The sequence below is a fragment of the Diceros bicornis genome, chromosome 34 (assembly GCF_020826845.1).
Source record: "Diceros bicornis minor isolate mBicDic1 chromosome 34, mDicBic1.mat.cur, whole genome shotgun sequence".
In the NCBI taxonomy this organism is placed as follows: Eukaryota; Metazoa; Chordata; class Mammalia; order Perissodactyla; family Rhinocerotidae; genus Diceros; species Diceros bicornis.
This window is the reverse complement of record NC_080773.1, coordinates 13,251,053-13,263,879: the sequence shown is the minus strand read 5'-3', so window position 1 is coordinate 13,263,879 and position 12,827 is coordinate 13,251,053. Positions and strand designations below refer to the sequence as shown.

Below are 12,827 nucleotides of genomic sequence, written 5' to 3'. Positions count from 1 at the left end.
ATGGAGCTCAGGCAGGAGTTCCATCCCCGACGGAACTGGAAGTTCAGAGACAGACGGACAGAGCAGCGGGCTGAGATCCAGAAGAGGAGACTGAGGTCAGAGACACCAAACAAGACTGAAGGAGAGACCCCAGGTGACAACCTCAGAGCGGACACTTGGAGCCCCCATCTGCTGACGGAGCCCAGAGACCAAGGATGAAGCTGGGTGAGCCCCACGTCATTGTGCGTGACCCTCACCTCCCCAGCCCCTGAATTCTCGTCCATCCCCTCATCTTTCTGTCCTTCCGTAACACAGACGTGGCTGTGGGCTGCGTGCCGGTGCTGACGCTGATGACCACAGTGTTGACCAGGACAGGAGCAGTTTCCGTGCGCCTCAGGGCCCCCCCGGATGCACGGGGCTGCCACATGGCCCAGTACAAGTCCCTGTCCCCACGAGAGCTGCAGGCCTTCAGGAGGGCCAGGGATGCCTTTGTGAGTCTCCCCTCTGCCCCGCCTGCTGTGGGCTAACCTCCACCCTCCCTCTGTGGGTCACCCTGCTACACCTGGCTGAGGGTAGACCTGCCCCCTTCCTTCTGGGCTAAGCTCCACCCTTCCCACAGTGGGCTATCTCCCACTCTGGCTGCAGTGGGCTGACTCGTGTCCTCCCGCAGTGGAGGTGCCCCCACCATCCTTTAGCAAGCTAACCTCCCCTCCTCCATTGTCAGCCATCCCCCAGTCACACTGAGTGGTCTAACCTCCATCCCTCCTGCTGCTGGCTGACCTCTGCCCTTGCCCTCTAGGAAGAGTCCTTCTTGCCAAAGCATAACAGGAGCTGCGGCTCCCGCCCCTTCCCCAGGACCTGGCACCTGAAGCAGCTGCAGGTGAGAGGGGAGAGTCAGGCCCCCTGCCCTCACCGGGCGCCGCTCATCTGGCTCCTTAGGCGGCCCCCTCACCTTCTGCTTCTCACTGTCCCGCTCTGCTTGTCCCCCCGCAAGTCCCCCTGACCTCTGCCCTCACCTGGCCACAGTGGCTGTGCCCTCCCACCTGTCCCCTGACTTTCCTCGTCACCTGTCCCTTCCTCGGTCTCCTCACCTGTTCTCTCCCGTGCACTCTCACCTGTCTCTGTCCCCCTCCTCAGGTGTGGGAGCGCCCCGTGGCCTTGGAGGCGGAGCTGGCCCTGACTCTGAAGGTCCTGGGGACCATGGCTGACTCGTCCCTGGGGGACGTCCTGGACCAGCCCCTTCACACGCTGAGCCTCATCCACTCTCAACTCCAGGCCTGTGTGAGTGTTGGGGCGCCCAGGCCGTGTCTGTAGGCTCTGACCACCCACATGTCCCCCCGGTCCCAGGCCCTGCCTCACTGTCCCCCCTCCTCTGCCCACAGGTCCCCGCTCAGCCCACAGTGGGCCCCAGGCCCCGGGGCCGCCTCCACCACTGGCTGCACCGGCTCCACGAGGCCCCGAGGAAGGTGAGTGACCGGGGAGTGACCAGTGTCTGGGGGCAACTGGGAGCCCAGAGGATGGGCGGCCGCTGACCCATCCCTCCTCCCCACAGGAGTTCCGTGGCTGCCTCCAAGCCTCTGTCATGTTCAACCTCCTCCGCCTCCTCGCCCAGGACGTGAAATGTGTCGCCAGTGGAGACCTGTGTGTCTGACCCCCGAGACCCACCTGCAACTTGTCCCAGCATCTGAGATGTTGACGCATCAGCCACTTGTCTTAATTTATTGTCACCAAACCACTATTTATGTATTTATGATAGGTTTCTGAATTCTCAAACTCAGGCCCAATAAAATGTTTATTTTTATATTTTTTTTATAAAACCTGTGCAAATAAACAATGACGAAGGCATGCTCTCTGTGGTTGGGACCGTGTGTGTGCTTGTGTGGGTGTTTTCTTTTGCTGCCATAACAAATGATCACAAACTGAGCATCTCGGAACAAGACGCATTTGTTGTCTCCCGTTCTGCAGCTCAGGGATCCGGGGGGCTCGGCGAGTTCCTCTGCTAAGTGAGGGTCTCACGAGGCTGAGTCAGAGTGATGCCGGCTGGATCCTTCTCGGGAGGCCCTGCGAAGACTCCGCTTCCAAGCTCCTTCAAGTTGTTGGCGGAATTCTGTCCCTTGCAGTGGGAGACTGAGGTCCTCGTGTCCTTGCTGGCTGTGAGGGGCCGTCCTTAGCCCCTGGGGGCCTCTTTCTGGTCTTTGCACGTGGGACCCTACACCTCAGAGCCCGCCACAGTGTGTCAGACCCTTCTCACGCTCGGAATCCCTCTGACTTCTCCTTCTGCCCCGTATCTTTTCTGCCTCCAGCCCGAGAAAGTTCTCTGCTTTTAGGGACTCCTGTGTTCAGATTGGGCTCACCAGATAAACCAGGATAATCTCCCTAGTTTAAGTCCGTAAGCCCTAATTACATCCTCAGAGTCCCTTTGGCGTGTGGCAGAAGGTGGCATGGGCTCCAGGGATGGGGCTGGGCGTCTCTGGGGGCCATTACTCAGCCTACCACGGTCTGTGTGTGATTGTGTGTGGGCGCGTGTGGTCCCTCTGAGGGTGAGTGGGTCGCTTAGAGTACATTCTGCTCTACGTAGAGTAACGTAAACTAAAAATGTCTTCATAAGAAGAACACGTATCACCGCACGTGGTGAGAGTCTGGCACAGCAGGGCCCAGTTAAAGCCGGGCTGTCCGGTGTGGTCCACAGGCCACGTGTAGCTGTTGAGCCCTTGGTATGTGGTTGGCACGAGCTGAGCTGTGCTCTGAGTACAAAATAGACTCCAGAATTTGAAGAAGTTTTATTATAAAACCTTTTTTTCAGATGCTGTCTGCCAAATGTCTCCACTATAAAGTTACTATTTTTCTCTTTGTTACAAATATGTGGAGAAACTTTGAGACTGTGTAAATACCTACTCTCAAACTCTGACCCCTTCCTTTTAGCATCTAAGGATGGTGTTTGCCTGACTGTTAATATCATGTCAATTACTGAATAGTGAGTCTCTAATTTCATCATTCTTTCTACATTTATTCGTTGACAGTCGACCTGTAGGAAGAGCTTTTCACCCCTCCCTTGTGTATGTATTCACCAACTGATTTATACCAACATGGACTTAGGAATTCTCATTTTATTCAATGGATTGTCATTCTTTACTGTTGTTTATTTTGATGCTCAAGTTCCCAGAGGAGGCCAATGGGAACCCTTTCAAGGGGGCTCCCACGTCCTCTTAATATGTCTCCATCAATCTTGGAGCACTTCCTTGCTTTCTGGAATAAGATTTCCAGGCTCATCTTGTCATCTTCCTGCCCCATTTCTGTCAGCAGCCATTTCCCCAAGGAGCTCTGGTTTGTTTTGGTGGAGAACAGTATTTAGAAACCAAGATCTGGGAGCTAGATGGGCTGATTGCTACAAGGATCAGCTTCTCTACTGTCTCAGTGCACAGGGCTAGGAAATAGATGTATGTGTGTACAGAATTTTTATTTACTGTAAAAAAAGTAAAATCTCACTAATATTTTTTATATTGAGTAAATGTTGGAGTGATATTTTGGATATATTGGGTCAAATAAAGCATATTTAAAATTAATTTCATATATTTCTTTTCTTTTTTTTTCTTTTTGAGGAAGGTTGTCCCTGAGCTAACATCTGTTGTCAATCTTCCTCCTTTTTTCCTTTTTTCTCCCCAAAGCCCCAGTAGATAGTTGTATGTCGTAGTTGTGCATCCTTCTAGTTCTTCTACGTGGGATGCCACCTCAGCATGGCTTGATGAGCAGTGCGTAGGTCGGCGCCCAGGATCCAAACCGGCAAATCCTGGGCCACTGAAGCGCAATGCACAAACTTAACCGCTATGCCGCAGGGCCAGTGCCTCTTTTCCCTTTTTAATGGTGGCTACTAGAAGACTTAAAATTACAAATGTGGCTCACATAATATTTATACTGAACAGTACTGGTTTAGAGGCCATGATGTCATAGCGGATCCAGGCTCTTTCCATCTGGCTGCTCCTCTATCCTCACTATATCAGTACTGTCTCCCCACTAGATCATAAGACGGCTGCTGCTGCTCCAGCCATCACACAATCACATAATTGTCTACAAGCAGGAATGACAGGGACTCCAGCTAGTTATCTCTAAATACATCCTCCCTTCTTCCTTTACTAAGAGAACCCCTGAATTGTAAAAGTGTTCAAGATTAGTCTAATAAGACAACATTTTTCAGCCTTCCCTGGACCTACAGCACTAAGTTCTGGCCAATGCACATGAGTGAAAGTGATCTGAGCCCCTTATGAGCTGTTCCTTTAAAGGAAATGGCAATGCCCTCCTCATCTCCTTCCTCTGTTCTTGCTGAATGACGGAAATGAGAGCAGCCGTCTTACATTCCCTTCAATTTTCCAGGATATTTTCAGTGGATATAGAATTCTGTATTGACAGCTTTCTTTTCTCTTTCAGTACATTCAAGATCCAGGGTAATTTCTATGGAGACTCATCCTCCCTCTTCTGGGGCTCCCTCCATATCGGGATTTCCCCTCTCAGTTCCCAACTGCTCTGGCAGCCCCCAAACTCTGGTGTCTGACACCTCAAGTCAATAACTGTTCCTGCAGGAGTTCAAGGCGTCCCTTGCCACATGGACGGAGGTGCGTCCCCAGAGGAAAAGCCGTGTGAACTCAGGTCTCACACAGCGCGTTCTGTTCTTTAGAAGCTTACCGGTCTCTGCCTGCTTCCGGCTGCTCTCCAGTGCCTTCAGTTAGCTGTTTTTCTTAAAAATATTAGCCAGAGTTGGTAACTGTCACCCATTGGCAGTTGGTCATGCCCTCTCACCTGTCCCCGTCTCACCTGTCTCCCTCTCCGGGTCTCTCTCAGGAGAGTCACTGTCACGTGGGGTCTCATCCGCGGCTGCAGTCAGGCGTCAGCTGGGACATGATTGATCCGAGGCTGGCCCGGGCGGGAGGTCACCGACAGCTCACTCACACGGCCGGAGCTCAGCTGGGGTGTTGACCAGAGCACCTACAAGCGGCTTCTCCACGTGACTCGGTCTTTTCACCGCCTGCAGCCCTAAGTAGTTGAACGTCTTCTGTGGGGGCTGGCTGCCCTCAGAGCAGTGTTTCAGGGACAGGAAGTCACAGCTGAAGGCTGGTTAAGGGCTATGCCCAGAAGTGGCACTGTGTGCTATGTTCCCAGCAGTCTCGGCCCCCACCCAGATTCAAGGGGTGGTAAAAACTAAAGCTGGCTCGTGATGGCGGAGTGGCAATGTCACATTGCAGTAGAGCTTGTGGGATGGAGATATTGCAGGGACCGTCGCTGGAAAGTACACTTAGGCCACAATAGACAGATCTATTTCCCTCCACACAACACTCTAAGTGTGCATGACGCTGTGTGAGTGAATGTGTTTGCCCCGGGTCCATGGCTGGGGATGCCCAGAGGAGTGGAAGAGAGAGAGGCCATATCAAAACAAAAAGACTTTAACTTTAAATGCCATTTCCAAAAGTAACCAAATGCTCATAGTTTTCCTTCGTTTTTCCCTGCTCTCTTGACGAAAAATTGGCAAAAGAAATAAATCCATCACTTCCATATTTAATTTACATGGTTTATGTAGTCATGATAGTTTTAGTAAATTTCTTATGGTTAGAGACTTCTCTGCTTTATGATTTTGTGGTTTAATGGGGAGCGTGACCGTGTGCTCTCCCCATCGAGTTCCTGATATTTCGTCAGCCCACACCAGCCACTTCCAGGCTGGTGATAATGTGGAAGAGAGAAAGAGGGGAGCATCTTGGAGAAAAGAAATGGGGAGAGAGACCCCAGGGAGCTGAACCTGACTTGCCATAACACTTGTCTTAGATTGAGTTTCCTGGGAACAGATTATGAGATGAGAACTTCCACGCAGAAGTTCTACTGGGGCAGACTCTTGGGAGACAGACTCTAAGGGAGTGTGCAGGCAGGATGGGGTAGAGGGAGACACTACCCCACAACACAACAGAAAACAAGGTCTCCACTTATCCTGCAGGGAGCTCTGGAGCTGGGCGGGTCCTTCGGAATTGTTCCAAACTGACACAAGGGTCTTTGCACCTCCACATGGGTCAGTTACTGCTGTGGGCGTTCCTCTGGATTTGAGGCATGAACATGGGACAGGCGGTTCCCTGTGGATCAGGGAAATTCCCATGGACGGACAGGGCTGTGTGCTCTCAGTGGCTTGGCTCTGATCCCCACAGTATCCACTACAGTCCCCCCCTTGCACAGCTCTGATCACTGGCTGGATCTGGGAACGGCTTTTCCAGGATTCTGCTTGGTCTGATCTTCTGGAGGAACCTACAGAAGAAGGGTTAGGAGGATGACCTACATCCCACTTCTGCAGCTGGTCACAGGGAAGTGACTGGTACTCACTATTCCCCTCTCCACCACACATTCTAGATTCCCTTTACCCTACTTCTGCGGGATTAGGTGCTTACCTGAGGAGATGACCCAAACCCTTATCCCTGAGTGGTCTGAGGCCATTGTGACCATGACCTTCTCAGGCTATGGCTTCTCTCTACCTGTTCATTTTTTTCACTACGTCTGGTCAAGAGAGTAACTGAAGATGCCCCAGTGGATCACCTGAGTGCTAAACGTGTTCTTCCTGCCCCCACTGTGCGGCAGATCCCTACCTCCTCCTGACAGCAGGGTCAATTACCCCTCTCAAGATGTCAACTCCTCCTCTTGTTTGTTGCTCTCTTGGCAGAAGGGCAGTGATTGGGTGACAGCCAGAGCTTCATGTTCAGTGGGATTTGTGCTGTCTTCCAGGTGGAAAGGACTCCTCTCTGGGAACCAGGGCCTCTGAATCTGCAGAGCCTAAACTACTTCTGGTAGGAAGCACCGATTTCTAAGGTGGGTTAGTGGGAAGCATGCCATTTTCACATTCACTCCTGGTTCCCAGACTCCTTTTTCTACCTACTTGGGACCCAACACTATATAGTGACAGTTGATTTAAGGTGGATGCTACATACCCAGAGAGGGTCCTCTATCCTTGGGGTGTGTAATGGCACCTTTGGATCCCATGGTCCTCTGCCATGCTGCACTTCCCTTACACTACAATCCCTTCCTCCATGGTGATATTACACAGGATCCTTTGTTGGTGGACCAGAGTTCTGAAATCCCTCAGATGATAGTTCTGGCTGAGGCCTTGAGGTCAGGAAAGGCAAACCCATGGCTGGGCTATCCCAGTCTAGTTAGATCACTGCCCCATCCAGGGTGGAAGGGATCCAGTGCGGTCAACTGGCCACCGAGCAGCAGGTCGTCTTCTCAGGGCTGGCGCTTCTGGCGGGCAAGCTTGACACTCTGCTGTGGCAGCAGCTAGGTCAGCTTTGGTGAACGGGAGTTCGTGCTCTTGGGCCCCATGCCCTCTCTCCATCCTGACACTATGGCTGCTCCATTCCTGTGGCCGGGGTGCCAGAGCTGGGGAGGCTGATGATAGAGGCTGAGCTCAACTGGCCACGTCATTATTTCTCCTTGGTTGATTAATGTCACTTCAGCAGTTGATGCTCTCTGGTGGCCATTGACATGCAAAAACATCTCCATACTGTGTGTCCACCCACACGTGTCCATCCATATACCTCTATCCCAAATGTCCTCGTCTGTGATCATCTCATCTTTTTCAGGTTAATTCCAGGCTGCTGACCAAGCATCAGGGTGATCCGCCACTGCTCATAAGTTCATGCATAGTCACCTTGGGCTGCTTCCCTTTCCACACAGTAGACCATCAGCTTCATCACCTGCAGCTCTGCTCTTTGGGAAGATTTCCTCTCAGCACCGTCTTTCAGGGCCAGCCTTGAACTGGGCGTAGTGAAACGAAAGTCCATTTTCTTCTTATTCCCACATACTGGGCCAACCCATGGACCAACCTGAGCCTCTTTCTTTCATCATCAGCCTGTCATAAAGGGCCCCCTGCCATGTGGCCGTGAGTGTGAACAGAGGAACAGGCACTGATGCAACAGTGACGGATGACATGGAGCTGGACCCCCCGTGCATGAAGCTGACTTGTCCTCTGGCCCTGCCTGTGCCCAATCCTAGAGGCACCTCTTCCGTCTTACAGAGAATGGGTGCTTGGCTCACCTGACCTTATGATTTGCTGGGTGAGACAGCTCATATTGGTCACTCGATGTCTCGTGGTCCTGTGCCTTCTCTCCTCGTGACCCAGTAGCGCACCAAGCACTGCTTTGTGAATGGTGTGTGCTTTGCTGTGGACGTCCTGTCCTTGCTCTGGAACCCTGGTGGGCTGCACTGTGATTCTCCTGCTGAGGTTTGTGTAAACCCTACAAGGGGTGTTTCCTTGCCACAGATGCCTCTAGTTCCACAGGGTCTGTTAGATCATGCGCTTCAAGCGACAGAGCTGCTTGCACCACAGCCTGGACCCGCTGCAGAGTTCCTTCTGTTCTGCATCCATTCAGAGCTCACACCTTCCCATGTTTGTGGCTTGGAGCTTTATATTCAAGTGTGGAATATGCTGTCTGCCGAACCCAAAGATGCCTAACTAGCCTTGTGCCTTTTTCTTAGTGCTGGGAAGTGTGAGTTGCGATAAGTTTATTTTGGAGTGGGTGTCCTGACATAGTGCAGATTACTGGACCCTTAAAAACTTCACTCATGTTTCAGGCTCCTAAATTTTTGAAGGGTTTCTCTCCCACCTCTGGAGCATATCTTCCAACGTACTTGTCCCTTCTTCCTCATACCATCTGAGTAACACGTGCCACTGAAGTGTGAGCCCATGTAAAGATCTGTGCCAGGTCCAGATGGTCCAGGGCCTTGCAGTTGATGTTACGACAGAGGCCAGATGCTAACACATCCCTGGGGCCGGATTCTGAGTGTGCCTGTTGGCCAGCCTAAGGAAATGTGAACTGCTTCTGCTTCTCCTCTCTGGTGGGGACGGGAAGATCACACTTGCCAGGTCGACGGCCACATATCAGAGAGTGAGCCTGCGTGAACCCTCTCTAGCAAAGAGACCATGTCCCGCACAGCAGCTGCATTTGGGCTACGACTTGGTTCAGTTTGCACGTCTGCTGTCCTCCACCCTGATCCATATGGTGTTTGAAGGGTCAGACAGGTGAACTAAACGGGGATGTGACAGGGACCACCACTCTTGCATCCTTCACGTCTTGGAGGATGGCGTTAATCTCTGCCGTAACCTCTGGGATGTGATGATTTTTTTTAAATTATGATGGCCAGGCCGGGAAGGGACCAGTTTCAGAAGCTTCTCTTTGGCCTTTTCCCATTATAACAGCTCTGCGAGCCACACCTGGGTCTGGACTCCATTTCTTCCCTGCCACCATACGCCTCCACGCTAACAGAAGGGCCAGGATGGCGCTCCGGGTCCCCAGCATCAACACTGATCCAGACCCCGTGTTCACCAGTTATCAGAAGCTCTGAGTCCTCACCTGTCACCAGTGTGCTGTTTGTACCCAAGGAAACCGCCATTGCAATGGTTTGCCAGTAGATGTTTCACAACTGGCTCTCTGAGAAGAAAAGTTCTGATTTGCAGCATTTTCCAATTTCTCTGGTGCAGATACAACCACGGTGGCTGATGTCAAGCTGCCAACATGACGTCCCTGAGCACGGAAGTCAGAAGAGATTGCGGCAGGACGTCGTTATAGAGTATTTCTATAAGGATGTAATAGACATAATGTTTTCTTTCTTGGCTGTCATGACAAAGTACCACAAACTGGGTGACTCAAAACAGCAGACATTGATTGTCTCACAGTTCTGGAGGCGAGAAGTCCAAACTCCAGGTACCAGCAGTTTCCTCTGAAACCTGTAGGGGAGAACCCTTCCTTGCCTTTTCCAGCTTCTGGGGTTCGCCTGCAATCCCTGGCGGTCTTTGGATGCATCGCTGCTGTCTCTACCTCCTTGTCACACGGCTGGCTTCTCCTTGTGTGTCTCTCCCTTTGTGTGTCTTCCTCCTCTTTTATGAGCACACCAGTCAGATTGGATTAGGGCCCTCGCTAGTGACCTCATCTTACCCAATGACATCTCCAATGACTGTATTTCCAAATAAAGTCACATTCTGAGTACTAAGGGTTAGGATTTCAACGTACCTTTTGGGGAGATGCAATTCAACCTATAAATAACCTCAAGGGCATAGATAATAGTAAAATGTTGTAAAATAATCAGGAAGTGATTTATGAGTATTTATTACTTTTTTAAATATAATTTTTTTTTTTTTTTTTTTTTTTAACAGTGTTGGTTTTTTTTTATTGAAATATAATTGACATATAACATTATATTGGTTTCAGGTATACAACATAATGAGTTGATATTTGTGTATATTGCAGAATGATCACCACAGTGAGTCTAGTTAATATCCATCACCACACATAGTTACAAATTTTTTTTGTTATGATAACTTTTAAGATCTGCTCTCTTAGCAACTTTCAAATATACAATACAGTATTCTTAACCATACTCGCCCTGCTCTACATTACGTCCCCAGGACTTATTTATTTTATAACTGGAAGTTTGTGCCTTTTGACCACCTTCACCCATTTGTCCCACTGTCCATCCCTCTGCCTCTGGCAACCACCACTCTGTTCCCTGTAATATCTATGAGTTCAGTGCTTTTAGATTCCACATATAAGTGAGATGATACGGTATTTGTCTTTCTCTGTCTGACTTACTTGAGTTAGCATAATGCCGTCAAGCTCCATCCATATTGTTGCAAATGGCAGGATTGCCTTTTTTATTAAATATAATTTTTAATTGTGAGTTTATATAATTTAATTTTTAATGGCTTTGCTTAACAATCAACTTACAAAATTCCTGAAAATTGAACACTTGGCTCTCGTGAGTGGTACAAGGCAGCTCACCATGGTCGGGTCCCTCTGGGGAAGGCCTGTGGAGGTCACTGATGAACACACTTGCTGTGGCATTGCAGAGTTGTCCTCACAGGGGCCTGGTCTCTCCTGAAGTTTGGGATCTGAAGACTGACTCAGGTCTGGAAATGGGGCAGGGGACCGTGATTTCTTATTAGGGCATCTGCCCTCAGCCTCTGGATCATGCATCCTCAATTTCTTCTGATTGTATAGATTAATAAATGTTCTTATTGACTGCCATCCATCTTGCCCCTTGGAGGTTTATGTTCTACTAAATCTCTTCAATGCTCTTTGTGGGTCAGGCTCACTGGCTGCCAATCCAACCTTGCTGCTCATCGCAATAACTGTGTCCAGCTCGCTTCTGGAGATTGTGTCACCCCCCCACCTCTATTATTTAGGGGTGCTACCAATGTCATCGTTATCAGGGAGTCCAGTTTATAAAAGCATCCCCCACTGTCGTCCCTGGCCCATGGAGGGAGCCTCCTCTGAGTTTCTCGGTGTTGCTGATACACCCTTGCTGGGACATCCCTCTCACTCTGGAAGACAGAGTGTCATTAGTGCAGCATCTCCATGGACCACGTAGCCAGGTGGGTCTCCAGTCTCATGTAACATAACCCCTCCTGCACGTCCTCTGAGCCTTTTCATACCAGTCTCCTGCCATTTCTACTGCATGGAGTGTGCGCTTCACGTTTTCCAAGTGTATTAACCCCATCTCCCAGCTTCCTTGCTGGGATGTTAAATCCTTTATCACTGAGGAATACTCCGGTATTGATAAACTCTCCCTAATCCAACTGTTATGGGTTGAATTGTGCTCCCCCCCCAAATTATATGTTGAAGTCCTAACCCCTGGTACCTCAGAATGTGACCTTATTTGGAAATAAGGTTGTTGCAGGTGTAATTAGTTAAGAGGAAGTCATGCTGGAGTAGGAGGGGCCCCAGTCCAATGTGACTGTTGTCCTTAAAAGAAGACGGCCATGTGATGTCAGAGACACAGGGAAAACACGTTGTGAAGAAGGAGGCAGAGATTGGAGCGTGCAGCTACAAGACGGGGAGCACCAAAGATTGCCAGCAAACCACCAGAAGCTTGGAAGACACAAGGAAGGATTCCCTACGGGTTTCACAGCGCGTGGCCCTGCTGACACCTTGATGTTGGACTTCTGGCCTCCAGAACTGTGAGACAATACATTTCTGTGTTAAGCTGCCCAGTCAGTGGTGCTTTGTTATGGAAGCCCTGGGAACTAATACATCAACTTTCCCTTCTGCTCACCTTTGATAGAGCGCTCTTGGGATCTGGTCCATGTCCACACCGGTCCTGATGGTACTTATTCCCATACCTGTGACATCCTTGGTGTCTCTTGGCATCCCGGGTCGGGGGCAGTGCCTTATCAATGTGTTCACATGGTCATATGTTTTTGTAAAATAAGCAAAATAAAATATTTTTCCATTCTGTTTCTTTTTTTATTGAGATATAATTGATGTATAACATGATATTAGTTTCATGTGTACAACATCGTGGTTCGATATTTGTATATATTGTGAAATGATCACCATCATAAGTCTAGTTAACATCTATCACCACACATAGCTACAATTTTTTTCTTGAGTTGAGAAGTTCTAACATCTGCTCTCTTAGCAACTTTCAAATGTATAATACAGTATTATTAACTATAGTCACCATGCTGTACATTACATCCCCGTGACTTATTTATTTTGTAACTGGGAGTTTGTACCTTTTGACTCCCTTCACCCATTTTGCCCACCTCCTACCTCCCACCTCTGGCAACCACCGATCTGTTCTCTGTGTCTTTGAATTCGTTTTTTTTTTTTTTTTTAGATTCTACATGTAAGTGAGATCATATGGTATTTATCTTTCTCTGTCTGACTTATGTCATTTAGTATAATGTCTTCAAGGTCTATCCATGTTGTTACAAATGGCAAGATTTCCTTCTTTTTTATCGCCAAATAATATTCCATTATTATATATGTCACATCTTCTTCATCCATTCATTCCTTGATGGACACTGATGTGGCTTCCATGTCTTGGCT

At 49.4% G+C, this 12,827-nt stretch overlaps 1 protein-coding gene across 1 annotated transcript; it reads left to right on the top strand.

The window, feature by feature from the left end:
* Positions 1 to 1,630, top strand: LOC131397968 (interferon lambda-3-like). The gene is made up of 6 exons (XM_058531060.1): positions 1 to 133; positions 295 to 470; positions 779 to 859; positions 1,117 to 1,260; positions 1,362 to 1,445; positions 1,532 to 1,630. Exons 1-6 carry the CDS (start codon positions 1 to 3, stop codon positions 1,628 to 1,630), a joined length of 717 nt encoding a protein of 238 aa, XP_058387043.1.
* The last annotated feature ends 11,197 nt before the right edge of the window (positions 1,631 to 12,827 follow it).